The following is a 24190-nucleotide window of genomic DNA, read 5'->3' as shown; positions in this document are numbered from 1 at the left end:
ACCATTTGATGCACCGTACCAGATTATAGCTTTAAGCTAATTCACATCTGTAGTCCTTTGGCAGGTCAAAACAAAGAAACATACTACAGAGTCATACAAGAAAGAACACACAATACCAAGCTACACACAATAGCACGTCACAAAGTATGCAAATAAAAGCAAGTCATGAAGACCATGGAGTAGAATTAGAGATCAGTGAGTAGAGAGCTGAGCAGCTTTCAACAGACGTTTTTGAAGTTGGTTCTGAAAGTTCTGATAGAGCTGCAGCTCCTCACATCGTCAGGCAGGGTGTTCCACTGATCTGTGGCCTTTACAGAAAAAGCTCATTGCCCAAATGCAGTGCGGTGAAATGGTACAGTACAATCTAGCATAGAAGTTCTTCTTAAGGATCTAGTAGAATCTACTTAGCGAGAATGCACAAAATCACGCAGTGGAAGAGGAGGGGCCCAAAACATTTTTAAATAATCTAAAATTCTCAAAGCTCAGTAAAATATATTTCTCCAGTATTGTACGGTGATGAAAATGCATTTGTTTTTGTCCAGAGTTTTTAGAGTTTGTTTGCATAAGGACTCAAGAGGTCTTATAGCGGTTTCCCCGGCCTGCCCTCAAAACGTAATGCAATAAGACATGGGAAAGGATCATAGCATGCATAAATATCTTTGCTGCGTCCAGAGAGAGAGAGTGTCTAATATGTCTAAAATTTGCTAATTTGTACTTGATGGTTTTAACCATTTTTTTTTACATGTTTCTTAAAATTCAAATTTTAATCCAGTATCACGCCAAGATATTTAAAATCAGTGACTATGTCAATCCTTTCACCTTTAATGACAATAACAGCATTAAGAGGTTGTACCATGGTTTTAGAAAAAAAACATACCTTTTGTCTTGTTAACATTTAGACTCAGACATGATTGATCAAGCCAATGAGAGATCCTTTCCAACGTAATTGTTAGCTTGGCAGCTGCTAACTCAGCTGGTTTTGCATGTGTGTATTAGGAATGTCACGATACCAGAAATCTAGTAGTCGATACCAATACCAGTGAATTTCCTCGATTCTCGATACCAATTCGATACCACGGTAAAAAAAAACAACAACAACAATAAATCCCATGTAATTCAACACATACTCTTTTATTAAAAACATTTGAACATTACAAAAAACAGAGGCATGTAGCCTTTAAGTAATAGATAAAAAAAATTGACCCATTTAGTTAATTTTGGCGTATCAGCGGCAAGTTATCAATCGATAGTCAGATAACGGACACTATATACTGACCGTGAACGCATCTGGTCCGTCAGCTCAGAGTAGCAGGAGTAGGAGCAGGAGCAGAGGATTTATTATCGAATCGAAAAGCAAACGCACCTATTTGGCAATATTTCACGTTTAATCTCAACGCTATAAGGGAACCATAACGTTAATGAGGTAATCGCCGCGAGGTGGATGGAGCCGTCACAGCCGGTGTGGACAGAGCAGCGGCGCCAGGTAGACCCCCGCAGCGGAGCCCCGCAGCAAAAGCTCAACCTGAGAGGCCAGACACAACGCCACCCAACGGTAAAGATCAGAGTCAGCACTCTGCACATGTTGACCGTCATCTTTCTTGTAAAATGTCCGGTGTAATCGGTGACACCGGTGTTGTCACAAGTTTATTAACCGGTGGGAAAATTTTCCTCACTGTCACATTACTACCAATGACCATTACAGGCATCGTACGGTACCTTCGGTACTGTAGAAAAAGAGTACCGTCACTTTAAAAAATTTTGGCAACGACTTGGTACCGAAGTATCGGTTCTCGTGACATCCCTAGTGTGTATACAACAGTGTTGTCAAAAGTTACGGATGTAACTACGGTTCTATGAATCCTGGATGACCTCCAGAGGCAGTGCTTCAACACTGTATCTTTGTCTCGCGTGTGCGCAGGTCGAGTATTAATATCAACAAAGTCAAGTGTGACCTCGGATGACCCTGGTTAGGTATAAGTTCCGGTGTCATCCATGAGTTCAGTCCTACAGAATCTTCACGCGGGTTCACGAGATTCTAAGTGACTAAGAACTCTGGCGGTCATCCAGGATTCATAGAACCGTAGTTACATCTGTAACTTTTGTTCTATTTTATCCTTGAATATCTTATCAAGGGGCTGCACGGTGGTGCAGTGGTTAACACTGTCACCTCACAGCAAGAGGGTTGCAGGTTCAAACCCGGCTTGGGGTCCTTCTGTGTGGAGTTTGCATGTTCTCCCCTTGTTAGCATGTTCTCCCCGTGTTCCCACAGTCCAAAAACATGCAGGTTAGGTTCATGTTGACTCTAAACGTCCCGTAGGTGTGAATGTGAGCGTGAATGGTTGTCTGTCTCTATGTGTCAGCCCTGTGATGTCAGCCAATGTCAGCCCCCTCCCCCCCCCCAACCCTGAATAGGATAAGTGGTTACGGATAATGAATGAATGAATGAATGAATATATTATCATAGAATAAGTAAACAAAAGTACAAATTTGGCCCCTTTTTGGACACTTTTTGGCAACTTTAGAAGCTAGTGCTCAAAACACTCTGGTCCATTTAGTTTGATAATGTGACTTAAAGTCATAAAGAGTATTAACAAGACCACTTAGAATTAGGTCATTGGGTTGTATCAGAAGTCTTCCCAGAGCATAAGGGACAGCTTTGATGTTTACTAGATCAGTATTGTGTTTATGAGGAAATGAAAATGTGGAACATACATTTAGCCTAGTTTCTGTATTAACGCCAGTAACTGCAATGCAACGCTAACTAAGGCCCCCTTTACTCTCGTCATTTCACGTGTCTTGTATCCAAGCCATTATCACATTGATCTTTGTCTCACACACACTTTCAGTTTCTGTCTTCCATTTAAAAGTCCACACACTTTCTTTTGTCCTGCTGTCAGCTTGTGGCTTGTTGGTTGTTGTCATGCAGGCAACAAACTCCCCATCTGAGTCTTGAATTTTTCCTTCAGGGCAGATTTCCTGGATCATGCACCGATCCGGAGAACCTGCCAAGTTCCAGCTGAGCCAACGGCTCTGGGTCAGCCCCGTTGACAACTCTGGTTGATTACGCTGGATAAACAACATACCTGTGCTGTGGAAAGAGTCTTTTGTCGTTGCCTGTCCTGTTTTTTTTTTATTACAGTGCAATTTAGCAGTCTGCTCCTGATATGGAGATAACAAAAACAATATCCGTTACACCTCTCTCCCACTTTCCTTTTTTCACCTCCACCATCATTTCAATTTGTATTGTGTTACACGTCAATAAAAGTCTCACCCTTGTGAGAATTTACCTCGTAGAACACAGGAGTTGCTGGTCTACCGCTGCCTTGATCGGTTAGTTTGTGTTGTTGTGTGAGGTTGGTTAGTTCGAATTCACCAAAGTCACCCAATAGCACAAATTAACCGATTGAGGTGAAAATAAAAAATAAATTAATGATATAGGGATTTTGTTATTTTGTCCTGCTAAATTCAATGTAAAACAAACTACAAAACAACCAGAACCAAAATGCTCAAATTGAATTATGATTTATCTGGATTGTATTGGCTTGGGGTGGAAGTTACAAGTTGATTTACATAAGTTCTATTTGGACACCGTATAATACTCAGTAGGGGTGGGAGTCACCAGAGGCCCCATACGATATTATCACGATAGTTAAGTCAAAATACAATCTTTATTGTGATTTTAAATATTTTGCGATATTCCGAGTATTGCAATTAGATAAAGATTTATTCGCTTTTTTCAACTGAAAATTATGCAGTATGTTAAAATCTGTTTTATTTAATAAGATACAGTTTTCACTCTGTTCATCTCAGAGTTTTAATTCACATATCTGGAGGTCAGAGGTCAAGGGACCCTTTTGAAAATGGCCATGCCAGATTTTCCTCGTCAACATTTTGTCTAAATTTGGAGCGTTATTCAGCATTCTTCCCGATAAGCTAACATGATATGGTTGGTAACGATTGATTCATCAGATTTTCTGGTTTATTATGATACCAGTAGCTTCACTATAGCTTCAAGACTGAGACCGCTACAGCCTCTGAAATACAGAATAGCAGCTGGATTGTTAAGAGGTTAATAGTTTATACAATAAAAGGTTGATACTTGACATTCGTGTATTGATACAATATTACACAAAATATCGCGATACTATCCTGTATAGATTTTGTTGCTCCACCCCTAATACTCAGGCTGAACATTAAAACCAAGTTGCAACTGGTATGCATGCACACTGTTACTAATTCAAAATTGAAAACAACTCTGATACATGCACTTTGAAAACAACAGTTTGTAGTGGCAGTGCAAATTGTGCAAGCTCTTTTCCAGATGACCTAAAGATCATAATTAGTGATAATTAGTTGACCTCATTCACTGTGTTGGCTGATTATGGTATACAGCCATTTGTCCTGGAGGCTTTTACAAAAGAGAATCATAATGAGTAATTTCCTCTAAGTCATCCTAATACATTTCACACATTTTCAGGTTTTACATAAATATATTGAAAATGTTTGTTATTAATTTCTCTTTGAAGGTTATTATAGCACAGGTTATTGTATTATATTTTAACAAGAACTATTTTTAGCAACAACATTCCTGTTTTAAGGAACGACAGGATGTCACTACTCAATATTTCCAGTTAATCCACTCCAGCTTTATAATGCTGAGTGTTGACGCCGATATCTCTGCCCTGAAAGTATGCTGGCGCACACACACACATACACACACACATATGGGCTTGTCAGTTGCTGATCTAATGAAAGCTGCCGTGGTGATTTGTGCAGGAATGTGACGTGATCAGAGTTTTAAGATTGCATCAGTGTGTGTATGTGTGTGTGTGTGTGTGTGTGTGTGTGTGTGTGTGTGTTTGGGTGGGTGCGTGCGTACCAGCGCCTATCACCGGGCCTGGGTATCCTCTTGTTCGAGAAATGAGGATCTCCATGGCGACACCCGATGTCCAATCTCAAATTGATTACCCATGGTGCATTCTGTCCTCTCAGGGCATGTACTCATAAATAGAGAGAGAGGAAGAACGAGTGCATGATGAGCACCGACAAAGTCAAACATAGAATACAAGGTATCAAATCAAACCATACATTCTTGCCGTGTTAATAATTTCCATGCAGACACAGATGGCTGCAGCTCCTACCTGCTGCTTCACCCTGTACCTGCTGCTTCACCTCCTACCTGCTGCTTCCCCGTTGCTCCTATAAGTTACTATCAATCTATCTATCTATCTATGATAGCAGTACAGGACATTACCTCCTGTGTTTTCGCTGTATAACTCTCAGCCAAACGTAGCTTCTTCATTTCTTGCTATTTTTGGAAACATGAGGGAATATATGTCCAGATGTTCCCTGACTTTCCCACATCTGATCCTGAATTACCGTAAAACGTCAATTAAAACCCCCAATGAGTCCCTTTTACTTGCGGGAGGGGGGGCCGGCGGGGGGGCACACATTTTGCCAAATAAATAGAGATGATCTGAAACCATTTTTTCCTTCATGATACCGATACCTGAACCGAGTATTAACGATCTGATACCAGCGTGATACAAAAAAGATATATAGTTATTAGGGTTCAAGCCCCGAAGGGGCAGAACCCTTCTATGTTTGTTCCAGTTTGTTCTTTTTATTTGTTGTCTTATGCCGCGGCTCAAATTCCCGTGAGCTGGAATGAGCTAGAAACATGAAAATGTATATAATAATTTGGAAATGATGTACAAATGCTGCTCAAGGAATATGAGCCCAATCGGCCACATGGTGGCGCTGTAATTAACGCCCAAACACGCGATTTTGGAAAGGCCACATCTCTCACACCGTAAGTCCAATTGACCTGAAACTTGACACACATGTCCAGCTCCGTGTGATCTACAAAAAAGCTGCTTGGACCACTAAAGTCCGCCTAACTAGATTTTCCGCCATATTGGATTTTTTGAAAAACACATTTTTGACATCTCCTCCTAAACCGTAGGTCCGATTGCTACCACATTTTCTGTGGATCATTATTGGACTAAGTTCATCTAAAGTTGCAAAAAGCTTGTTGATATCTCATTGCGTTTTTAAGATAATGATCAACGAACTTCTCAGTGGGAGGGGTTTAGCAGGAAATTGACCATAATTCATTGACAATTAACCCAATCATCTTTATATCATGGTAGATATCTTCAGTATGTGTTTGGGAATAGGCGTACCAAAGCATTTTCCGCTCGACCCATAGGGGGCACCAAAAATATCAATAAGTTGTACCTCAAGATCCGGTGGACAGATTTTTATCAAATTTGGTGCACATGCTCTGGGGGCAAGTATTAACCAAGATCTGAAGTGTGATATTGATCGGTGCATGTGGGCATGGCCTATTTAGCATTTTTTCCTAAATTATGCCTTTGCTCAATTTGCTATGAGCTAGAACGAGCTAGAGACATGAAACTTGGTACCATAACTGTACATGATGTCATAATGCTTCACATAAAATATAATCCCAATTGGCCACATGGTGGCGCTACATCATTTTTCAAGGCCAGCCCCCTCACACCATAAGTCCCATCGATTTGAAATTTCACCGACATGTCCAGTCCACAAAAGTTCACCAACTACATTTTCCGCCATGTTGAGTTTTTTGAAAAACACATTTTTTACATCTCCTCCTAAACCGTAGGTCCAATTGCTGGCAAAGTTTCTGTGAATCATTATTGGACCAGGCTCATCAAAAGTTGCATAAAACTTGTTGACACCTCATTGCGTTTTCAAGATATTGACCAATGAACTTTAAGAGGGCGGGGCTCAGCACATCAATAGACCTAACTTCACAAGCCTTTGGCCCTTCATCTCCAAACTTGCAGCATATGTTCAAGATTTTCCACAGTGAAATATTTCCAAAGGGCTAATATTTTCTTCGCTCTGACTACCGTTACACTCTCCACCAGCACCGCAGTGTTGTTGTTTGCTATCGTCACGTGACAAACTACCTGCAATCAGTTCTTCTTCTCTGCTCTAAAACAGTAGTAGCCAGTGGCAGCCATGATACCTCCAGGGTGACAGCACAGTGAAGGCTACTGTTTAGGAGAAGAAGAATTGATTTCCAGTTTAACAAGTTGATTTTTTTCTGGGTTAATAAATTATATCAGATCGGTGCATAGACTGGTGTACTCGCCGATACCTGTTCCCGAGTTTTGTGCAGAGTCGGACGCATTTTCGATACTGGTATCGGTATCGGAACAACTCTACAAACAACGCAGGTCTCAATTAGATGCCGGGTCATTTTTGTCAATGTGGACATGCTCATACCTTTAGATCGTATAATTCATTCATATTTACCGCCATGGTAAACAAGAAAGATGAAAAAAGTGGTCATAAAGTCAGGATATTATTCATATTCTTCTAGTCCGTAAGGGTTCACCGATCAAATGAATTTTCTTTTCATAAAAATGAATCCACAAGTTGTGAATGTTGTCATGTGAAGTCCGTTGCTCACTCTCAATTAACACCGCACTTTAACTAACGAACAATACTTTCTCTTCTTCCTGCACTGTGTTATTGGGTACGCTTGTTTTTGGCTACAAAATAAAAGTGTCAGCATCTTTCCCTCCCCTCTGTTTAGTTTTCGCCCTTTTTCCTTTTCGGTATGCCAGATAGGCTTGTCGGTGAGAGATGTTGTGTCGGTATGTTAGCTGCTGAAAAACGAGCGCTGTTAACTGTTTCGGAGCTAAATCAAATGAATGATTTTTACATTATGTGTTGTTTCCAATTTTCACAAGTTTTATGCAAAAGGAATTAAAGGCCTGTCCCAAATATACGCCGTTGAGTTCAGTGATTGAAGCAAATCAAATTCGTATTATTATTAATTGCTCTTTTCGACCGGATGCAACATATGCGTGTTTAATTGCAGTATTACAGTAGTAATAATTTCAGTCAATTCCAGTAAATGACTGGAAGGTGTTTGTAAACTGCACATAAACGCTGGTATAATCTTTAAAGTAAAGTAAAGGTTTCTGTGTCTCCTGTCTTGACAGATTCAGTCAACACCTCTCTGCTCATCTGAGCCGTCTTAGTATTTCTATCCAAACTTCCTTCTGTTTACGTGTGAACTCCATGAAGAATAGCTGTCACTTTGGATGCACTAACGTCTGTTTCCCTCCTTTTTGTCCTCTACAGAAAAGTGTTAAGGAGGGAATTCTTTTAAAGCAGACCAGTTCTTTCCAGAGATGGAAGAGGAGGTACTTCAAACTCAGAGGGAGGACCCTCTACTACGCCAAAGACTGCAAGGTACAAGAACGTGTGAAACTTCCTACAGCAGCTTTAAATGAACAAAATGTTTATGGGATTTGTAAGCATTGCAAATCAATTTCAGTGAGCTGTGAAACCAAAATCAGAAGTACTGAATAGTGGTTTACATACTATATGTTTGAGAGGCGTCGGGGTGGGCGGGGAAGAAAAGGTGTGATTCTACAGTATGTAGAGTACCTGGATGAAGCTGATGTCTGCATTGTTTCGTCTTTCTTCCCATCAGTCTCTAATTTTTGATGAAGTGGACTTATCGGACGCCAGTGTGGCCGAGACCAGCACCAAGAACATCAACAACAGCTTCACGGTAAGCAACAAGACTGGTCTCAAAACGTCTAAAATGGACTTTTGGCTTAGTTTTCAGTTAGTGAGTTAGTTCAGAAACACTGTCTGGTGTTAGCATGTGTGGCTATGGTAGTGGTGTCGCTCTATGGAGGGCAATATTGGTCTGCCAGTTGGTCCACCACTTTGATCCAGACTGAAATATCTCAACAAGTATTCGTATTGCCCTGAGGATGAATCTTACTGTCTTTGGTGATCCTCTGACTTTTCCTATAGCAACAACATGAGGTGCACTTTTGTGGTTTTGAGTGAACTCTCCCAATAACTATTGAATGGATTGCCATGATATTTAGTACAGGTAGTCATCATGTTTCCTTAAGGATGAGTTGTAATAACTTTAGTGATCCGGGATGTTTTATCTAAGGCCAGGTCAGTAGTCAAGTCCAAGTTAATTGAGTCCAAGTCAAGTCCAAGTTAAGACCAAGTCCAGAGCATATTGAGTCCTGTTCAAGACCATAATAAGCAATAGAGTCTTTCCAGTGCTAATATCGTGATTAATGAGTTAGGACAGACAGAAATAATCTATCTATAAACAATATTGATCTATCTTCTAACATCAAACTATTCATTGCATAAATATTGTTGGTGGATTCAGGCAACGTTCTGTACAACTGATCGTTCTAAATAGCCGAGCCCGAGTCCAACAAGGCGCAAGACTTTTATTATTTTATTTTATTTTCTATTTATTTGCTTTTTTAAATTATTTAATTTTATTACTATTATTATTGTTATTTATTTATATTTATTTATATATATATATTATTTTTTTTCCCTTTCGTGTGATCAAGACCAACATGGGGTGGGGGGGGGGTCCTTGATTTGTTTTTATGTCATGTCACGGACACTGAGTTATGTTCTACATTTGATAAGATGACCTTTGCCATGTCTGCAAAAAAAAACAATAAAAAAAGATTTGAAATTTGAAAAGATATTGAATTTAAAAAAAGGGCTCTTGAGACCGGACTGGAGAACTACAGCCCTGTCTAAAACCATAATCAGGTGAAAATTATGAGCTATCCAAAATTTATACTGTACCTGCAAATCTAATAACATTCCCATGAGCCTCAGCGGTCCTTTGTGTTTAAATCTCTGGAAACACACCAAGTAGTGGCAAAGTGCGGCTCAATAATTCATTTCATTTTCTTGCGGCCAGGAGACATGTTCATGTGTTGCAGGGGGAAAGAAATTCTTTGTAACACAGGTAAACATGTCACAGGAGTTCCAATATCTGTTTACTGATTGGCTGCTGGTATTCTCTGGCCGCACTTTGCTGCAGTATCAAAGCTTGCTGAGCCGCAGCTTTCCATAGACACTGGACGGCAGCTTGCCGTAGGCCACACTTCGCCATTGCTTGGTGTGATGCCAGCGTTAGTGCATACCTGCTCAACATCAGCATGTTAGCATTGTCATTGTGAGTATGTTAGCATGCTGATGTTAGCATTCACCTCGAAGCACTGTGATGTCTAAGTAGAGCTTCACAGAGCTGCTAGCATGGCTGTAGAATCCCAATAATGTGATGTGATGTTGAGAAATGAATAAATGAGGAGCATAGATTTGGCTGCAAGTGAGATATTAAGAAAACATTTCACTTCTAAGCTCATCCTTTCACTCCATCTTTCCATTTTTTTCACAGGTGATCACTCCATTCCGCAAACTAATGTTATGCGCCGAGAGCAGGAAGGAAATGGAGGACTGGATCGGCGCTCTCAAATCCGTCCAAAAATGGGAAACCTACGAGGTCAGCGTCTCTTCATATTCTAACATTGTTATTTATTCTCAGACGTTGACATCAGAATATCAGAAATTTGCCAAATTGATGATGGTTTGATAAAAGCCGCGTGTTTAATGTATTCTGATGAGAACACCCTTCACATCTCACTTCTTAATTCTTCTCCCATCTGTTCTTTTCTTGGAGGAAAACACTCCCCTCCTCCTCCTCATCCTCCTCCTCTTTTCTCTTCTGTACTTTTCATTTCAGCTCTTTGCCAGCAGATTAATGTCGCTCATAAAATCAGTCCCTCTGCTTTAATAGGCTATAAAGAGAGCTGAAGACTGCAAGCTGCAATACCAGCTGAGCTGAAACTCTCTCAGGTTTTTGGCTTTCAGTGATTCTCGTGTTTAGGGTTCTAATTTATGTCCTATACCTCGTTATTCCTACTTTGCGTGTTGTTCCTTCTTCTTCTGCACATTTGTGAGGGTGCAGATCAAACCGTAGATAGCATCTTCTCCAAAGTAATCCTTATTTCACATAGTTATGAACAATTTGTGAAAAAGAAGAGAGTGGATTATTTTGTATAGGAAGTTTGGTTTGACAGCACTGATGTCACAGTTTAAGGCACTGGCTAACGCTTCTAATGGATGTTGTCTGTATGGATCTCTTTTGCTCAGGCCAGTCAGCTGTAGCATTGACATCATTGTCTCCATCCATGTACGTCTCAGTCCCGGGGCCACAAAGTTTAATATGTACTGCTTGTGTCATTTTCTTATCCATGTATCCACACCTCCTCTGGCTGTGTAGTTCAGCATGGAATTTTAGAGAAGTCATCCTGCAATATCTCTCCGTCCCCAGGCTGCATGTTCTGATGTAGCGCTCCGATGGTTTTCGTTTCCACCTCTGAAGCCCAGCTAGTTTAACACGGAGTGCTGATGTTGTTTTCCTCTCCTTCCCCCAGGCCAGCCAGTTCAACATGGAGCACTTCTCTGGGATGCACAACTGGTACGCCTGCTCGCACGCCAGACCCACCTTCTGCAACGTCTGCAGGGAGGCTCTGCCAGGCGTCACCTCCCACGGCCTGTCCTGCGAAGGTACACACACACACACACACTTGAAGACACACTGAGGGCCAATACCAATAGTTTTGGCTGAAACAGATATTCTGAGCAATACTGACAGTTTTGGCATTGTAGAAAAGCATTGAGAGAATGTGCCTGTGAAACTACAGCAGGAGGTTAATAGCTCTTTATTGCAGGGTGAGGCTGCTTTCATCACAGCTTTGACCCACTGACATTTAGGAAACATTCCTCATACTGGCAGTAAAACATATCAACACACACACACAAAAGGGTTTTAGGTCAGTTGCTAGCACATATTATTGGGAATTTAAACTTCTTTGCAAAATCTTGATGTTTGTTCTGATTTAAAATGCTCTACCAGTTAATTTGTTCTAGAGCTGCAATGATCAGTCGACTCATCGATTAGTCAACAGAAAAATAATTGGCAACTATTTTGATAATTAATTCATCGTTAAAGTAATTTTTCATGCAAAAATGTCAGAAAATGCTGTTTATTTCCTGCTTTTCTCTGTTTTGTATCATATTAAACTGAATATCTTTTGGTTTTGGATAAAACAAGACATTTTAAGACATTACCATTTTTCACTATTTTCTGACATTTTATACCAAACGATTAATCTAGAAAATAAGTAATAAGAAAATAGATAAGTTAGTTGCAGCCCTAATTTGTTCTTGATTTTTTCATGTCTGTTCACTTAATTCCTATAGATCCTAACAAAAGTATTAGAATTAACAAAAAAAAATAGAGAAATTTATAAAATATGTATAGAAATTAGGGCTGTCAATTGATTAAAATATTTAATCACGATTAAATCGCAAATTTATTGCACATTTTGTATCTGTTCAAAATGTATCATAAAGGGAGATTTGTCAAGTATTTAATACTCTTATCAACATTGGAGTGGACAAATATGCTGCTTTATGCAAATATATGTATATATTTTTTATTGTAAATCAATTAACAACACAAAACAATGACAGATATTGATCCAGAAACCCTCACAGGTACTGCATTTAGCATAAAACAATATGCTCCAATCATAACATGGCAAACTGCAGCCCAACAGGCAACAACAGCTGTCAGTGTGTCAGTGTGCTGACTTGACTATGACTTGCCCCAAACTGCATGTGATTATCATAAAGTGGGCATGTCTGTAAAGGGGAGACTCTTGGGTACCCATAGAACCCATTTACATCCACACTTGTGTGAATATTTTGACTTGTGTCAAAATATTGATTTCTCCAGTAAGTAGCGGTGTAATAAGCGGGATAATGTACAGCTAGCGGGTCATTGTGGTGGAAACATCCCTTTCAGGGCGATGAGAGACCCCTCCACTCCGCGTCAGGGTGCAGCATCGCCCTTCTTTCACAACAATGACTGGCTCGCTGTACATTATCCCCCACATATATTGCGATACTGTAAGCAAGGCGATATATTGCAATTATTTAATTGTATAAAGAACACACCAGAAATACAGTATTTTAGAATTATAAATGACAAATGAAAAATAACACATTTATACTGCATGCAAAAAAACTGCATGTGATTATCATAAAGTGGGCATGTCTGTAAAGGGAAGACTCGTGGGTACCCATAGAACCCATTTACATTCACTGATCTGGAAATCAGAAGCTTTCTAGTTCCATATGATGTCAGTATCTTCACTCTAGATTTAAAACTGAGCCGCTACAACTTAAAAATTGCAAGTTAAATTAGTGGTGTTAAAACTAATTTGCGTTAACGCGTTATTATCGTGTTAACTTTGACAGCCCTAATAGAAATGTATAAATTATATATGAAATGTTGTATAATTAGTAACAATGCTGCAGATCTTTAAGCAGCATTTCATCCTGATTCATTTGAACATTATTGACCAGAAGAAGCAAAACATAAAGATCAGGTGATAAACAGTGATTAATTGGTCCAATGCTCATCCAAGAAATATTTTTTTTAAAGGGAAATTATCCAATTATTAATAATACACTGTATTTGTAGAAGACCTTTCATACAAGAAATGCAGCACAAAGTGCTTCACAATAAAGGAAAATAGAAAGAATGAACATAAAAACATTTCAAATAAGATGGAAAATAAAGCACCCTTGATAAAATAAGATAAAAATAATTAAATGATAATTAAAACCTACTGAATAATAACAAAGAAATGCTTTCACATACATCAATAAACACTGCAGCAGCATCAAAAGGTCTCTACTCTGCTCTTTTATTTTATACATCAGTGGTGGAGATTTTAATTTTGAAGACGAAAACTGAAAGTATTTTGCCTCAAGTAGACAAATACTAGACATTTAGTGGGTACGTTTATCACAACACAGTAACCATTGTCCACATTTAAGTTGCAAAATATTTAAAATTACAGATATGTTATGATAGATGTACCATAATTTGGCCAGTGCCTCATGCTCATATGCTTTATGCATTTTACTTGACAAGGTTATTAATTTAAAGGGACAGTGTCTTGGATTTGTCTACATCTAGTGGTGTGGTTGCAGATTGCAACCAACTGAGTAACCCTCCACTCACTCCTCCCTTTCCAAGACTTTGGTAACCTCGCTCAGAGACCATCCATAACATTATAACACTACTTTAGAAGCAACTGAAGTCAGACGGCAGCTGGCAGTACCACGGTTTAACACTCTGCGGTTCACGTTACCGCAGTTTCACAAGCGTGTCAGAGAACTACGGTGGCCTTCAGGTAACGTAGAAACGTTAAAGTCTCTCTCTAGAACCAGAGTTTGGTTTGTCTGGTCTGGGCTACTGTAGAAACATGGAGAAGACCTGCTCCCTATGTAGACATGAAGGACTCATTCTAAGCTAACGGAAACACAACCATTCTTAGTTTCAGGTGATAATACACTAATGAAAACACAGTTCTGAATATTATATTCCATTTCTGCCAACAGATCCCCCAAAATGTTACACACTGGTCCTTTAAGTTTGTCTAACATGACGTTTATTAATCGTTTTTCTTCAGTTTGTAAGTTCAAGGCTCATAAGCGCTGTGCAGTTCGCTCCACCAACAACTGCAAATGGACCACGCTGGCCTCTATAGGAAATGACATCATCGAGGATGAGGAAGGGGTGAGTGATCCAACTCATTCAGTGAGAGAATATCAACAAAAACTATGTTGTGACTATAGAAACCTTCAATTTGAATTACAGGTTGTGTGCTAAAAAGATATTAGATAGTAAATCCCCCAGGTTGGAAAAGCAGGCAGATCATCATACATCTGTTTTGAATCTCCATAGATGTTTACATATGAATTATTCCAGCCCAATTTGTCATGACTTCATATCAAATGAGGACACATGATGTCTCATGTTCTCCTCAGGTGTTCATGCCCCACCAGTGGCTGGAAGGCAACCTGCCGGTCAGTGCCAAATGTGTGGTGTGTGACAAGAACTGTGGCAGCGTGCGGCGGCTGCAGGACTGGCGCTGCCTCTGGTGCAAGGCCATTGTAAGTGGGATTGATTATGGCTTCTTCTATCCTGTCTCGTCAAATCAGTGTTTATTTAGGGCATCACTGCTAGGGGAGAGTTATTTTCAGTTTAGATCTTAACCTAGAAAGTTTCTACATGAATCTTCAATGACATAAATGCACTGATAACTATGGTAACAGAGTCAGAACCAGTCCAGTTGGTCCAAATTTGACATTTTTCTGGTGGGAGGAAAGCCAGAATTTTTATCTAAATGTCCTAAATCTTGACTTCCAGTCACTCTAAATGCCAAACCTACTATCCAGGATAACACAGGAAATGTTGTGATACTGCCTTCAAAACAAAAGTGCAACAATTGTCACTGGAAAATGTGAAATATTTGAAAAATGTTTTCATCCACTACGAACTTTCCAATAGAGTGCTGCAGGAATGAGACCGAAAACTTTGAAATGAGTCACATTTGAGCACTTCCTGTTCCCTCGTTTGGAAGTCAATGGGTTTTTATTTAGATGCCTGAAATCAGAGGCCTGTACTACGAAGCGAGTTCAACATACCCAGGGTATCTTCTTGTTATCTGGCTTCACTTACCCTAACAAACGAGATCACGCTAAGGGGTCCTGAGATGCTGGTTATCAACTTGGTAAATCAACCCAGGGTTTCTCAGTCTGGATATGAGCGCATTCACATGAACGGGTAGGTGTTTGCAGTTTATGACCAATCACAGACATGGACAAGTCTACAGACTACAGACAGACAGGCAGAGCAGCACATTTAACAAAGGAAGAGTAAACTATATTAGACAAATACGAAGAAGTTAAACACATAATCGAGGCTAAAAGTAACACAGTTGAAGCTGCTGAATGCAGGAAGGACAGCTGGCAAAAGAAAAAACTCCAGATGTGTGAATGCGTAAATTAACAGAATTATTAATTTAACGGAACACTCAAAATTCAGATATAGTCGTCTAAATATAATTGAGAGAATAACTGAGAATAAAAAGTGGCGTGTTTGACTATTTGAACCTTCTTTCAGCTCTGGCGGTGTGAAACGGACTCAAGAGCAAGAAAAAATAAATATATATAAAAACATAATTCAAAGCGTTAAACACCCATACCATAAATCCAGCTGTCCTACTATTTGTCAGTTTCAAACTATGTTGTTTTCAGTCTGGATTATGACTTAAACTTCTTCATATGTGTGTAATATTATCATACAATCACCGCACAGAGCTCTGATTGGTCAGTAGGCGGTGCTTTTATACGAGTCGATCTCTTATCTGGGACATAACCTGCTTCGGAGCAGGTTAGCCGTTCAGCATCAGTTACCATGGCGATCTACCCCGGTAAGAAATGATCCACCTTCGTAGGACGGAAAACCCAGAAGGGGTTAACGCCAAATCCTGCTTCGTAGTACAGGCACAGGTTTGCGGTGAACACAAGCTGAAGAGATTTTAATGTTTTCTTCTACGATATAAAATAAACTAGAAAAACAAAGTTTGGAAACTTGTGTTTGGTCGATTATTTCTCTGTTGTTAGAATGCTAATTGGCATTGTATTTTACATCGTTGGAAAGCCTGTTTATTTACCTTCACAATGATGTCCAACTTGTAAGGATCATGCATTTGTGGGATGAGCAGCACAGCTGATTATGTGGGTAGCGCCCAAGAAAAATTTGCCAAAATGCTCCGTCAATGGTAAACAGTGTATTCTCCTGTTGGTGTCGACTCTTGTTTTGAGTTGTTTGGTGGATTGGATGACTGAACTCTCTATCAGTAACAAGGAACAAACAAGACATATTGGCTATTTTACACTTTATTCATTTAATACACCGCCAGGAGCCTCAGTAGCGGTGGAAGATCCATACGCAGCCACAACAGCCTGGCACTTCCTCCTCATGCTGGTCACCAACCTGGTCACATGTTGCTGTGGGATGGCGTTCCATTCCTCAACCAGGATTCGTTGCAGGTCAGCCAACGAGGTTGTGTCGGTCACTCTAACACGTACAGCACGCCCAAGCTGATCCTACAAGTGTTGAATTGGGTTGAGGTCTGGACTCTTGGCAGGTCGTTCCATTCTCTCTACTCCCACATTGTGGAGGTAGTCTGTGATAACCCTGGCTCTGTGGGGGCGAGCGTTGTCATCTTGGAGGATGAAGTTAGGTGCCAGATTGTGGAGATATGGGATCGCCACTGGTTGCAGAATCTTATCCCGATATCTCACTGCATTGAGATGGCCTTCAATGATGACAAGCCTTGTTTTGCCAGTGAGGGAGATGCCCCCCACCCCACCATGACACTGCCCCCACCAAAAGCTGTTACTCCATCGGTTCAACAATCAGCATAGCGTTCTCCACGTAGTCTCCATACTTTGACCCTGCCATCCAACTTTCGCAGACAGAACCTGGACTCATCACTGAACATGACATTCCCCCACATGTTCAGGTTCCATTGTCTCTGTTGTCGACACCACCAGCAAATTTTTCTTGGGCGCTACCCACATAATCAGCTGTGTTGCTCATCCCGCAAATGCATGATCCTTACAAGTTGGACATCATTGTGAAGGTAAAGAAACAGGCTTTCCAACGATGTAAAATACAATGCCAATTAGCATTGTAACAACAGAGAAATTATTGACCAAACACAAGTTTCCGAACTTTGTTTTTCCAGTATACATCAGTAAATATCCCACTCGGTGAATTTTGGAGCTGTTATGTGTCTTTAAAAAGGCGGTTGCTAACAAGTGGCTAAATGAGACGACTAAACGCCATCATGCCGAATACTAGTCCGCCTTTAGTCATGCGTCCGTGGTGTAGTTCGCTTAGTACGTTAACATACTAACCAACTAACTAACTAACGTTAGCTTTGTACTTCTGGCGAATGCCTTCACACTTCAAAAATCATTCAAAATCATTCATCAAGTGGTGTTCATTTGTGGAGATTATCTTGCTGAACAAAACGTGTGATTATCATAAACGTTTGTTTGCTATAGAACTGTTTTTCTGCAATAATCCAATGCCTAATGGAGAAATCCCATTGGATTCTGACTTCCTGGTTGGCCTACAAAAATACGTCATCCCTGCAGCACTCTATATATACGGTATATGTCTTTTTGGTCTTAAAATTGAATGAAGCAGAAGTTGGAATATCTCAGATTATTAATACATTAAATCAAATTGTCTTTTGTTTGTTCAACCAACAGTCTGACATATTGATATACACCACTGCGTAGGGATGCTCATTTTGAAAAATGTTCTTAACCAATAACCGACCCTCATTAACCGATTATTAATCGTTAACCAACAAGATTTGTGCCTCGCATGCAGCGGTGTACCAGCTGCAGGAGCACAACAGATATTGGTTGACGGGAGTCCCCAGTTCACCGTCCGGGAGTGTTAACTTAGCAGCTACGATGCTGCGTGTAGTGTCGCGGACATGCAGCCTCTTTCCCAGTAAAAGTCTCCACCGCACATTTAGTTTAGTTTAGCAGGTTGTCAGCTGTGTGTCTGCCCGGCATAACTTTAGCAGGTGTCCAACAAACAGTGTGTGTATTTGTGCTACGTTAGCAGCTCTAGCATTGCCGGAGGCTTCGTGCTCGCCACCGCCACACGTATTCTGCGCAACTTTAGTGAGTTTCCAACAGACCGTGTGTGTGTGTGTGTTGGCGGTGAGTGTGAGGTTGTTGGTGGCGTTCTAGCTGTGAACGTAGGTGTAGCAGTGTGTGTACAGTTTATTATTTGCTGAATAAATGCTACGAAACTACAACTCCTCCGCTCCGCTCAAGAGAGCTGGAGAGACCAGAGCCAACTTCCTGTATCCTACAACTCCGACTCCGCCTCTTAAGGTGGGCTGTTAAGATGGACCAGCTTTTCTCCTTAAAGAGACGAGCCGCTCCTCTGAGCCGCTCAGCTTTTTAGTTAATTATTAACATTTCTTCTAACCGTTTTAACCGATAACGTTATTCGGTTAAAATACTTAATGTCGGTTAACGGTTAAACGGTTAATTATGGACATCCCTACTACTGGGCAAGCTCTGATTCTGAAAAGTGAAGCCAATGCTGAAGTGCCTTAAACTTGCATTCTTTCTAACAGCCAGCAGGGGGCGACTCCTCTGGTTGCTAAAAGAAGTTTGATTGTATAGAAGTCTATGAGAAAATGAGTCTACTTCTCACTTGATGTATTCCCTCAGTAAACATTGTAAACATGAGTTTATGGTCTCAATCTCTAGTTTCAAGTCTTCTTCAATGCAGCATGATGTTCATTTAGTAAATGATGGTCCCATTTAGAGTCAGATAGACCATAAAGCAGGGGATGCTTTAGGGCGGGGCTACCTTGTGATTGACATGTCGCTACCGCGGCGTTGTTTGGTTGTACTTAGCTCCACCCTCTTGTGCCACTTCTGGTTGCAAAAAAACAAGATGGCGACGGCCAAAATGCCGAACTCAAGGCATCAAAACAGTAGTCCACAAACCAATAGGTGACATCATGGTGACGTCCACTTCTTACATACGGTCTATGATATACTCACAGGAAGTTGTGACTTTCAGACTGAGATGCGCTCCCAAACTTTTTATTGTTGTTGACTCGCTCTCTTGTCCCTCGAATACTCAAGGTCTGAAAAGTTTACTCAAGCCATCATAGAGAAGGAACGCCAGTTAAGATGGCAGCACAGATCTCCAAGGTGAAGAGGAGGAGGAGAAGGAGGAGGAGAAGTGAATGAGGAATGAAACAGGGCTGATGAATTTGTGTCAGCTCCAGGGTTACTCCATCTGACCCATTGCTCTGACTGCCTCCAGCAACATGAAGAGAATAATGTTCCTCTGCAGAAGACAAACCAAACACAGTTACACACAGTCACTTTACTCTGTCACACAAATCCACTTAGCAAAGCCTGAACTTTTGAGTGTTTAGGGCGGATGAACACACATTAATAAGTCAAAAATCCCTGGCTCACACACACACATACACACACAGAAACACAAGAACACGTAGAAATGAATCAGAGTGGTATTTGTAAAGGTTACAGACCTGACATTTGCTGGTTTCAGAGGGATGTAATGACCTTTCTGCTTCTACTGAAATATAGAATTACTATGGAGACCACTGACTCTGTGTGTGTGTGTGTGTGTGTGTGTGTGTGTGTGTGTGTGTGTGTGTGTGTGTGTGTGTGTGTGTGTGTGTGTGCGCAGGTCCACAACAGCTGTAAAGAACAAATGGGGAAGGTGTGTCCCTTGGGTCAATATCGAGTGTCAATCATCCCTCCCACTGCACTTAACAGCATCGACTCAGATGGTGAGACACCTCCTACACACACACACACACACACACACACACACATACACACATACAGGCTCTTTTGTTCACAGTATTGCATGTACAGTAAGTTCAAAGTTTTGAATGATGTAAATTCTTTGGCTGCAGAGGGTGTGCCATTGCAGCTGACCCTTGGCTCTTTCTACTGTCGCACAAATTGTTGTTAATTCCAAAGTAATCCTTTTGATCCTTTATTTATCCTTTGTTTGGGCGGCTGTGGTCCAGTGGGTAGAGCGGGTTGCATTTTGGCTTGGGGACACACCAAGCCGACATCAAAGAACTAGCAGCGACCAAGGCCACCAGTTGCGTCGACTCAGTCTTGGTCAAAAAGTTATACTCGAACACAACGCAAAGACTTCAGCCGGCGGCCAGTTAGCACGTACGTTCTGCTCCTGCGTGAGAGGAAATAACTCTCCACACCAGCAGGTGGTGGTAGTCTGTATTCATCATTCAAAAAGGGAAACAGGAAGACCGAGGACGGTGGATATACAAGCCGTTGTTATGATACGTACATGAAACAAAGCGGCGTCTGCCGACCATTTTCACACCACTCTCACTTACCACTTAGCTTCATTCCAGATGTTCATGTCGCTGTGAAAATCTCCGTGTGTTGGAACGATCAGATGAGATGAAGATGAAAAATGTGTTTTTCGGCCCCAAACTGTCCGATGGCTGACTGTCGTCTTGGTGTGTCAGGGCTTTAACCACAAGGTTGGTGGTTCGATCCCCGGCTCCTCCTGTTTGCGTTTGGTAGTGACCTTGAGTGAGACAATGAACCCCAAGTAGCTCCCCGGTGGCTTTACAGCAGACCACTGCTGCTTTAAATGCTTAGGATGGCTTAAATGCAAAGGTTGGACTGAATATGTATGTGATGATAGAAATAAAGTTTACATTTTTTTATGCTTTTGATGTGAGAAAAGGGATTTATGAACATTTTAAATTTCAGCATGCTTTGAAAAAGCTTTCTAGTAGAAATTCTTCTTGGAACATATTGTAACGTTGTGGGGCAGCAAGGCGGATGGAGGAAGAAGGATGAGGAGGCGATGTGCGTGTGCTAGCTCCAGCTAGCTGCAGCAACAGCTAACCCGAGGTTGAGGTTATTCCCGTTAACACAACGAAGACAGGGAGGCTAACCCTCTGCTCCTCTCAACTGGTATTTCTTGTTAGCTAATTCTAAATGAACTTAAAAGACACACATTCTGGTGCATAATGTAGCAAATAACACACATCTTCCCTCCCTGGAGCTACTTCTCAGCCAGTTAACCACTACGGTGGACACCTGCCTCAATAAAACCACTGCAAAACATCACACAGAAACAGGAACTTATACCCAGTGTTAGATAAAAAAAGGAATCCAAAATGTAAACTGTTGACAAAATCCCAATTCTCCAGCAGGATCCATCAAATACGACTTTCTCAACATGAACAGTGTGATTGCCAACATTTGGACTTAAATCTAGTTAGAAATGTTTTCCAATCGTAATTTTTCAACACATATTGTATTAATTTGTGATTAATTTCCTTTCAGGCTTCTGGAAGGCCACCTCAGCATCGTGCTCCAGTCCTCTCCTGGTCCTGGTCAACTCCAAAAGTGGAGACAACCAGGGGGTGAAGTTCCTCCGCAAGTTCAAGCAGCTGCTCAACCCAGCTCAAGTCTTTGACCTGATGAACGGAGGACCAGAACTCGGGTACTGAAGCTTCTTTTTAATGAACCATTGCGCTACTTTAATTAATAATGAAATGATAAACGCATGTGTAGTAGGGCTGCACGGTTGTGGCCAAAATGATAATCCTGATTATTTTTTATCAATATTGAGATCACGATTATTTATTCGCAGACATATTTCTATTGCAATTTCACATTTAAATAAACAGAGCACTGCTTTCACTTCTATGCTACATTCCTGCAAATGTACAAATTAAGCTTGCAAAACGTTGGAAAAAACTTACATTGCAATATTTTTGTCTGCTATATATATACTGGAAAAACAAAGTTTGGAAGCTTGTGTTTGGTGGATTATTTCTCTGTTGTTACAATGCTAATGGTCATTGTATTTTACATCATTGGAAAGCCTGTCTATTTACCTTCGCAATGATGTCCAACTTGTAAGGATCATGCAATAGTGGGATGAGCAGCACAGCTGATTATGTGGGGAGCGCCCAAGAAAAATGTTCCAAAATGCTCTGCCAATGGTAAACAGTGTATTCTCCTGTTGGTGTTGACTCTTGTTTTGAGTTGTTTGGTGGATTGGATGATTGAACTCTCTATCAGTAACAAGGAACAAACAAGACATATTGGCTATTTTACACTTTATTCATTTAATACACCGTCAGGAGCCTCAGTAGCGGTAGAAGATCCATACGCAGCCACAACAGCCTGGCACCTCCTCCTCATGCTGGTCACCAACCTGGTCACACGTTGCTGTAGGATGGCGTTCCATTCCTCAACCAGGATTGGTTGCAGGTCAGCCAACGAGGTTGTGTTGGTCACTCTAACACGTACAGCACGCCCAACCTGATCCCACATGTTGAATTGGGTTGAGGTGTGGACTCTTGGCAGGCCGTTCCATTCTCTCTACTCCCACATTGTCTGTGATAACCCTGGCTCTGTGATAACCCTGGCTCTGTGGGGGCGAGCGTTGTCATCTTGGAGGATGAAGTTAGGTGCCAGATTGTGGAGATATGGGATCGCCACTGGCTGCAGAATCTCGTCCCGATATCTCACTGCATTGAGATGGCCTTCAATGATGACAAACCTTGTTTTGCCAGTGAGGAAGATGCCGCCCCACACCATGACACAGCCTACACCAAAAGCTGTTACTCCATCGGTGCTACAATCAGCATAGCGTTCTCCGCGTCGTCTCCATACTTTGACCCTGCCGTCCAACTTTCGCAGACAGAACCTGGACTCATCACTGAACATGACATTCCCCCACATGTTCAAGTTCCATTGTCTGTGTTGTCGACACCAGCGCAAACAGGCCTGACGGTGAAGGGCAGTCATTGCAGGCTTCCTGGTAGCCTTATGAGAATACACTGTTTAGAGCATTTTGGCGAATTTTTCTTGGGCGCTACCCACATAATCAGCTGTGCTGCTCATCCCACAAATGCATGATCCTTACAAGTTGGACATCATTGCGAAGGTAAAGAAACAGGCTTTCCAACGATGTAAAATACAATGCCAATTAGCATTGATACAACAGAGAAATAATCGACCAAACACAAGTTTCCAAACTTTGTTTTTCCAGTTTATATTGCAACATGAAAAAAATACAGTAATATTCACCCTACCCTTTTGCTAGTTAAATGCTTCAATCTGGTGCACTTTGAGAGCGAAATTAGCAACATTAAAAGGCTAGATAGACTATGTTATGCTCTTTATTTAATCATAAACACGCTGGTTGTATAGACAGTATCTATACCTAAAAGTAGAGCCATAACATCACCGGCTGATGGCTGTTAGTTTATTTAGCGCTTGATTTGATGTGCTGCAGCGTTTTCTATGAGCAGATCACACATTCTAAACGTCAATATCACAGGGGATGTTCATTTAATTGTGGAAAGCCAAAATTGTGATCGCGATAAATATTTGATTAATTGTGCAGCCCTAATATGTAGCAGAAAAATATTTTAACAGGCTTTATTCTTCCTGGTTTAATGCTTCACTAGTGGAAGTTTCTAGTTCGTCATGACTGGTTTAATGGATGTACTGATGCTGTAATTTAGCTGCCTTTTCATGACATCTACCTCTTAACATTTTGTGCTCCTCATCCTCCCGTCCCATCCCACTCTCTTCTCCCTCAGCCTGCGGCTTTTCCAGAAGTTTGTGACGTTTCGTATCCTGGTGTGCGGAGGAGACGGCAGCGTGGGTTGGGTGCTCTCAGAGCTGGATAAACTTAACCTCCATAAACAGGTGAGAACGAGGAGGAGGAGGAGGAGGAGGAGGAGGAGGAGGAGGAGGAGGAAGAGGAGGAGGAGGAGGAGGAGGAGGAGTAGGGGATGGTGATACAATATTG

The 24190-nt window shown here is 41.1% G+C and overlaps 1 protein-coding gene across 3 annotated transcripts in view; it reads left to right on the top strand.

Moving 5' to 3' along the window:
* LOC141761122 (diacylglycerol kinase delta) overlaps positions 1-24190 on the top strand; it is a 147770-nt gene that overhangs the window by 78793 nt on the left and 44787 nt on the right. For 2 of the 3 annotated variants that reach the window (XM_074624373.1, XM_074624374.1), the window contains exons 4-12: positions 8146-8256; positions 8501-8581; positions 10250-10354; positions 11289-11421; positions 14403-14509; positions 14761-14886; positions 20051-20153; positions 21703-21862; positions 23979-24087. In XM_074624373.1, coding sequence (XP_074480474.1) covers positions 8146-8256; positions 8501-8581; positions 10250-10354; positions 11289-11421; positions 14403-14509; positions 14761-14886; positions 20051-20153; positions 21703-21862; positions 23979-24087 — 1035 coding nt within the window. Of the gene's footprint in view, positions 1-1307; positions 1553-8145; positions 8257-8500; positions 8582-10249; positions 10355-11288; positions 11422-14402; positions 14510-14760; positions 14887-20050; positions 20154-21702; positions 21863-23978; positions 24088-24190 lie in introns of those variants that run through there. The other variant, XM_074624375.1, reaches the window with a different exon arrangement.

This window comes from Sebastes fasciatus, chromosome 22, assembly GCF_043250625.1.
Source record: "Sebastes fasciatus isolate fSebFas1 chromosome 22, fSebFas1.pri, whole genome shotgun sequence".
NCBI classification, from domain to species: Eukaryota; Metazoa; Chordata; class Actinopteri; order Perciformes; family Sebastidae; genus Sebastes; species Sebastes fasciatus.
Note: the sequence above shows the minus strand (reverse complement) of the source record. Positions and strands in the feature narration are given on the sequence as shown.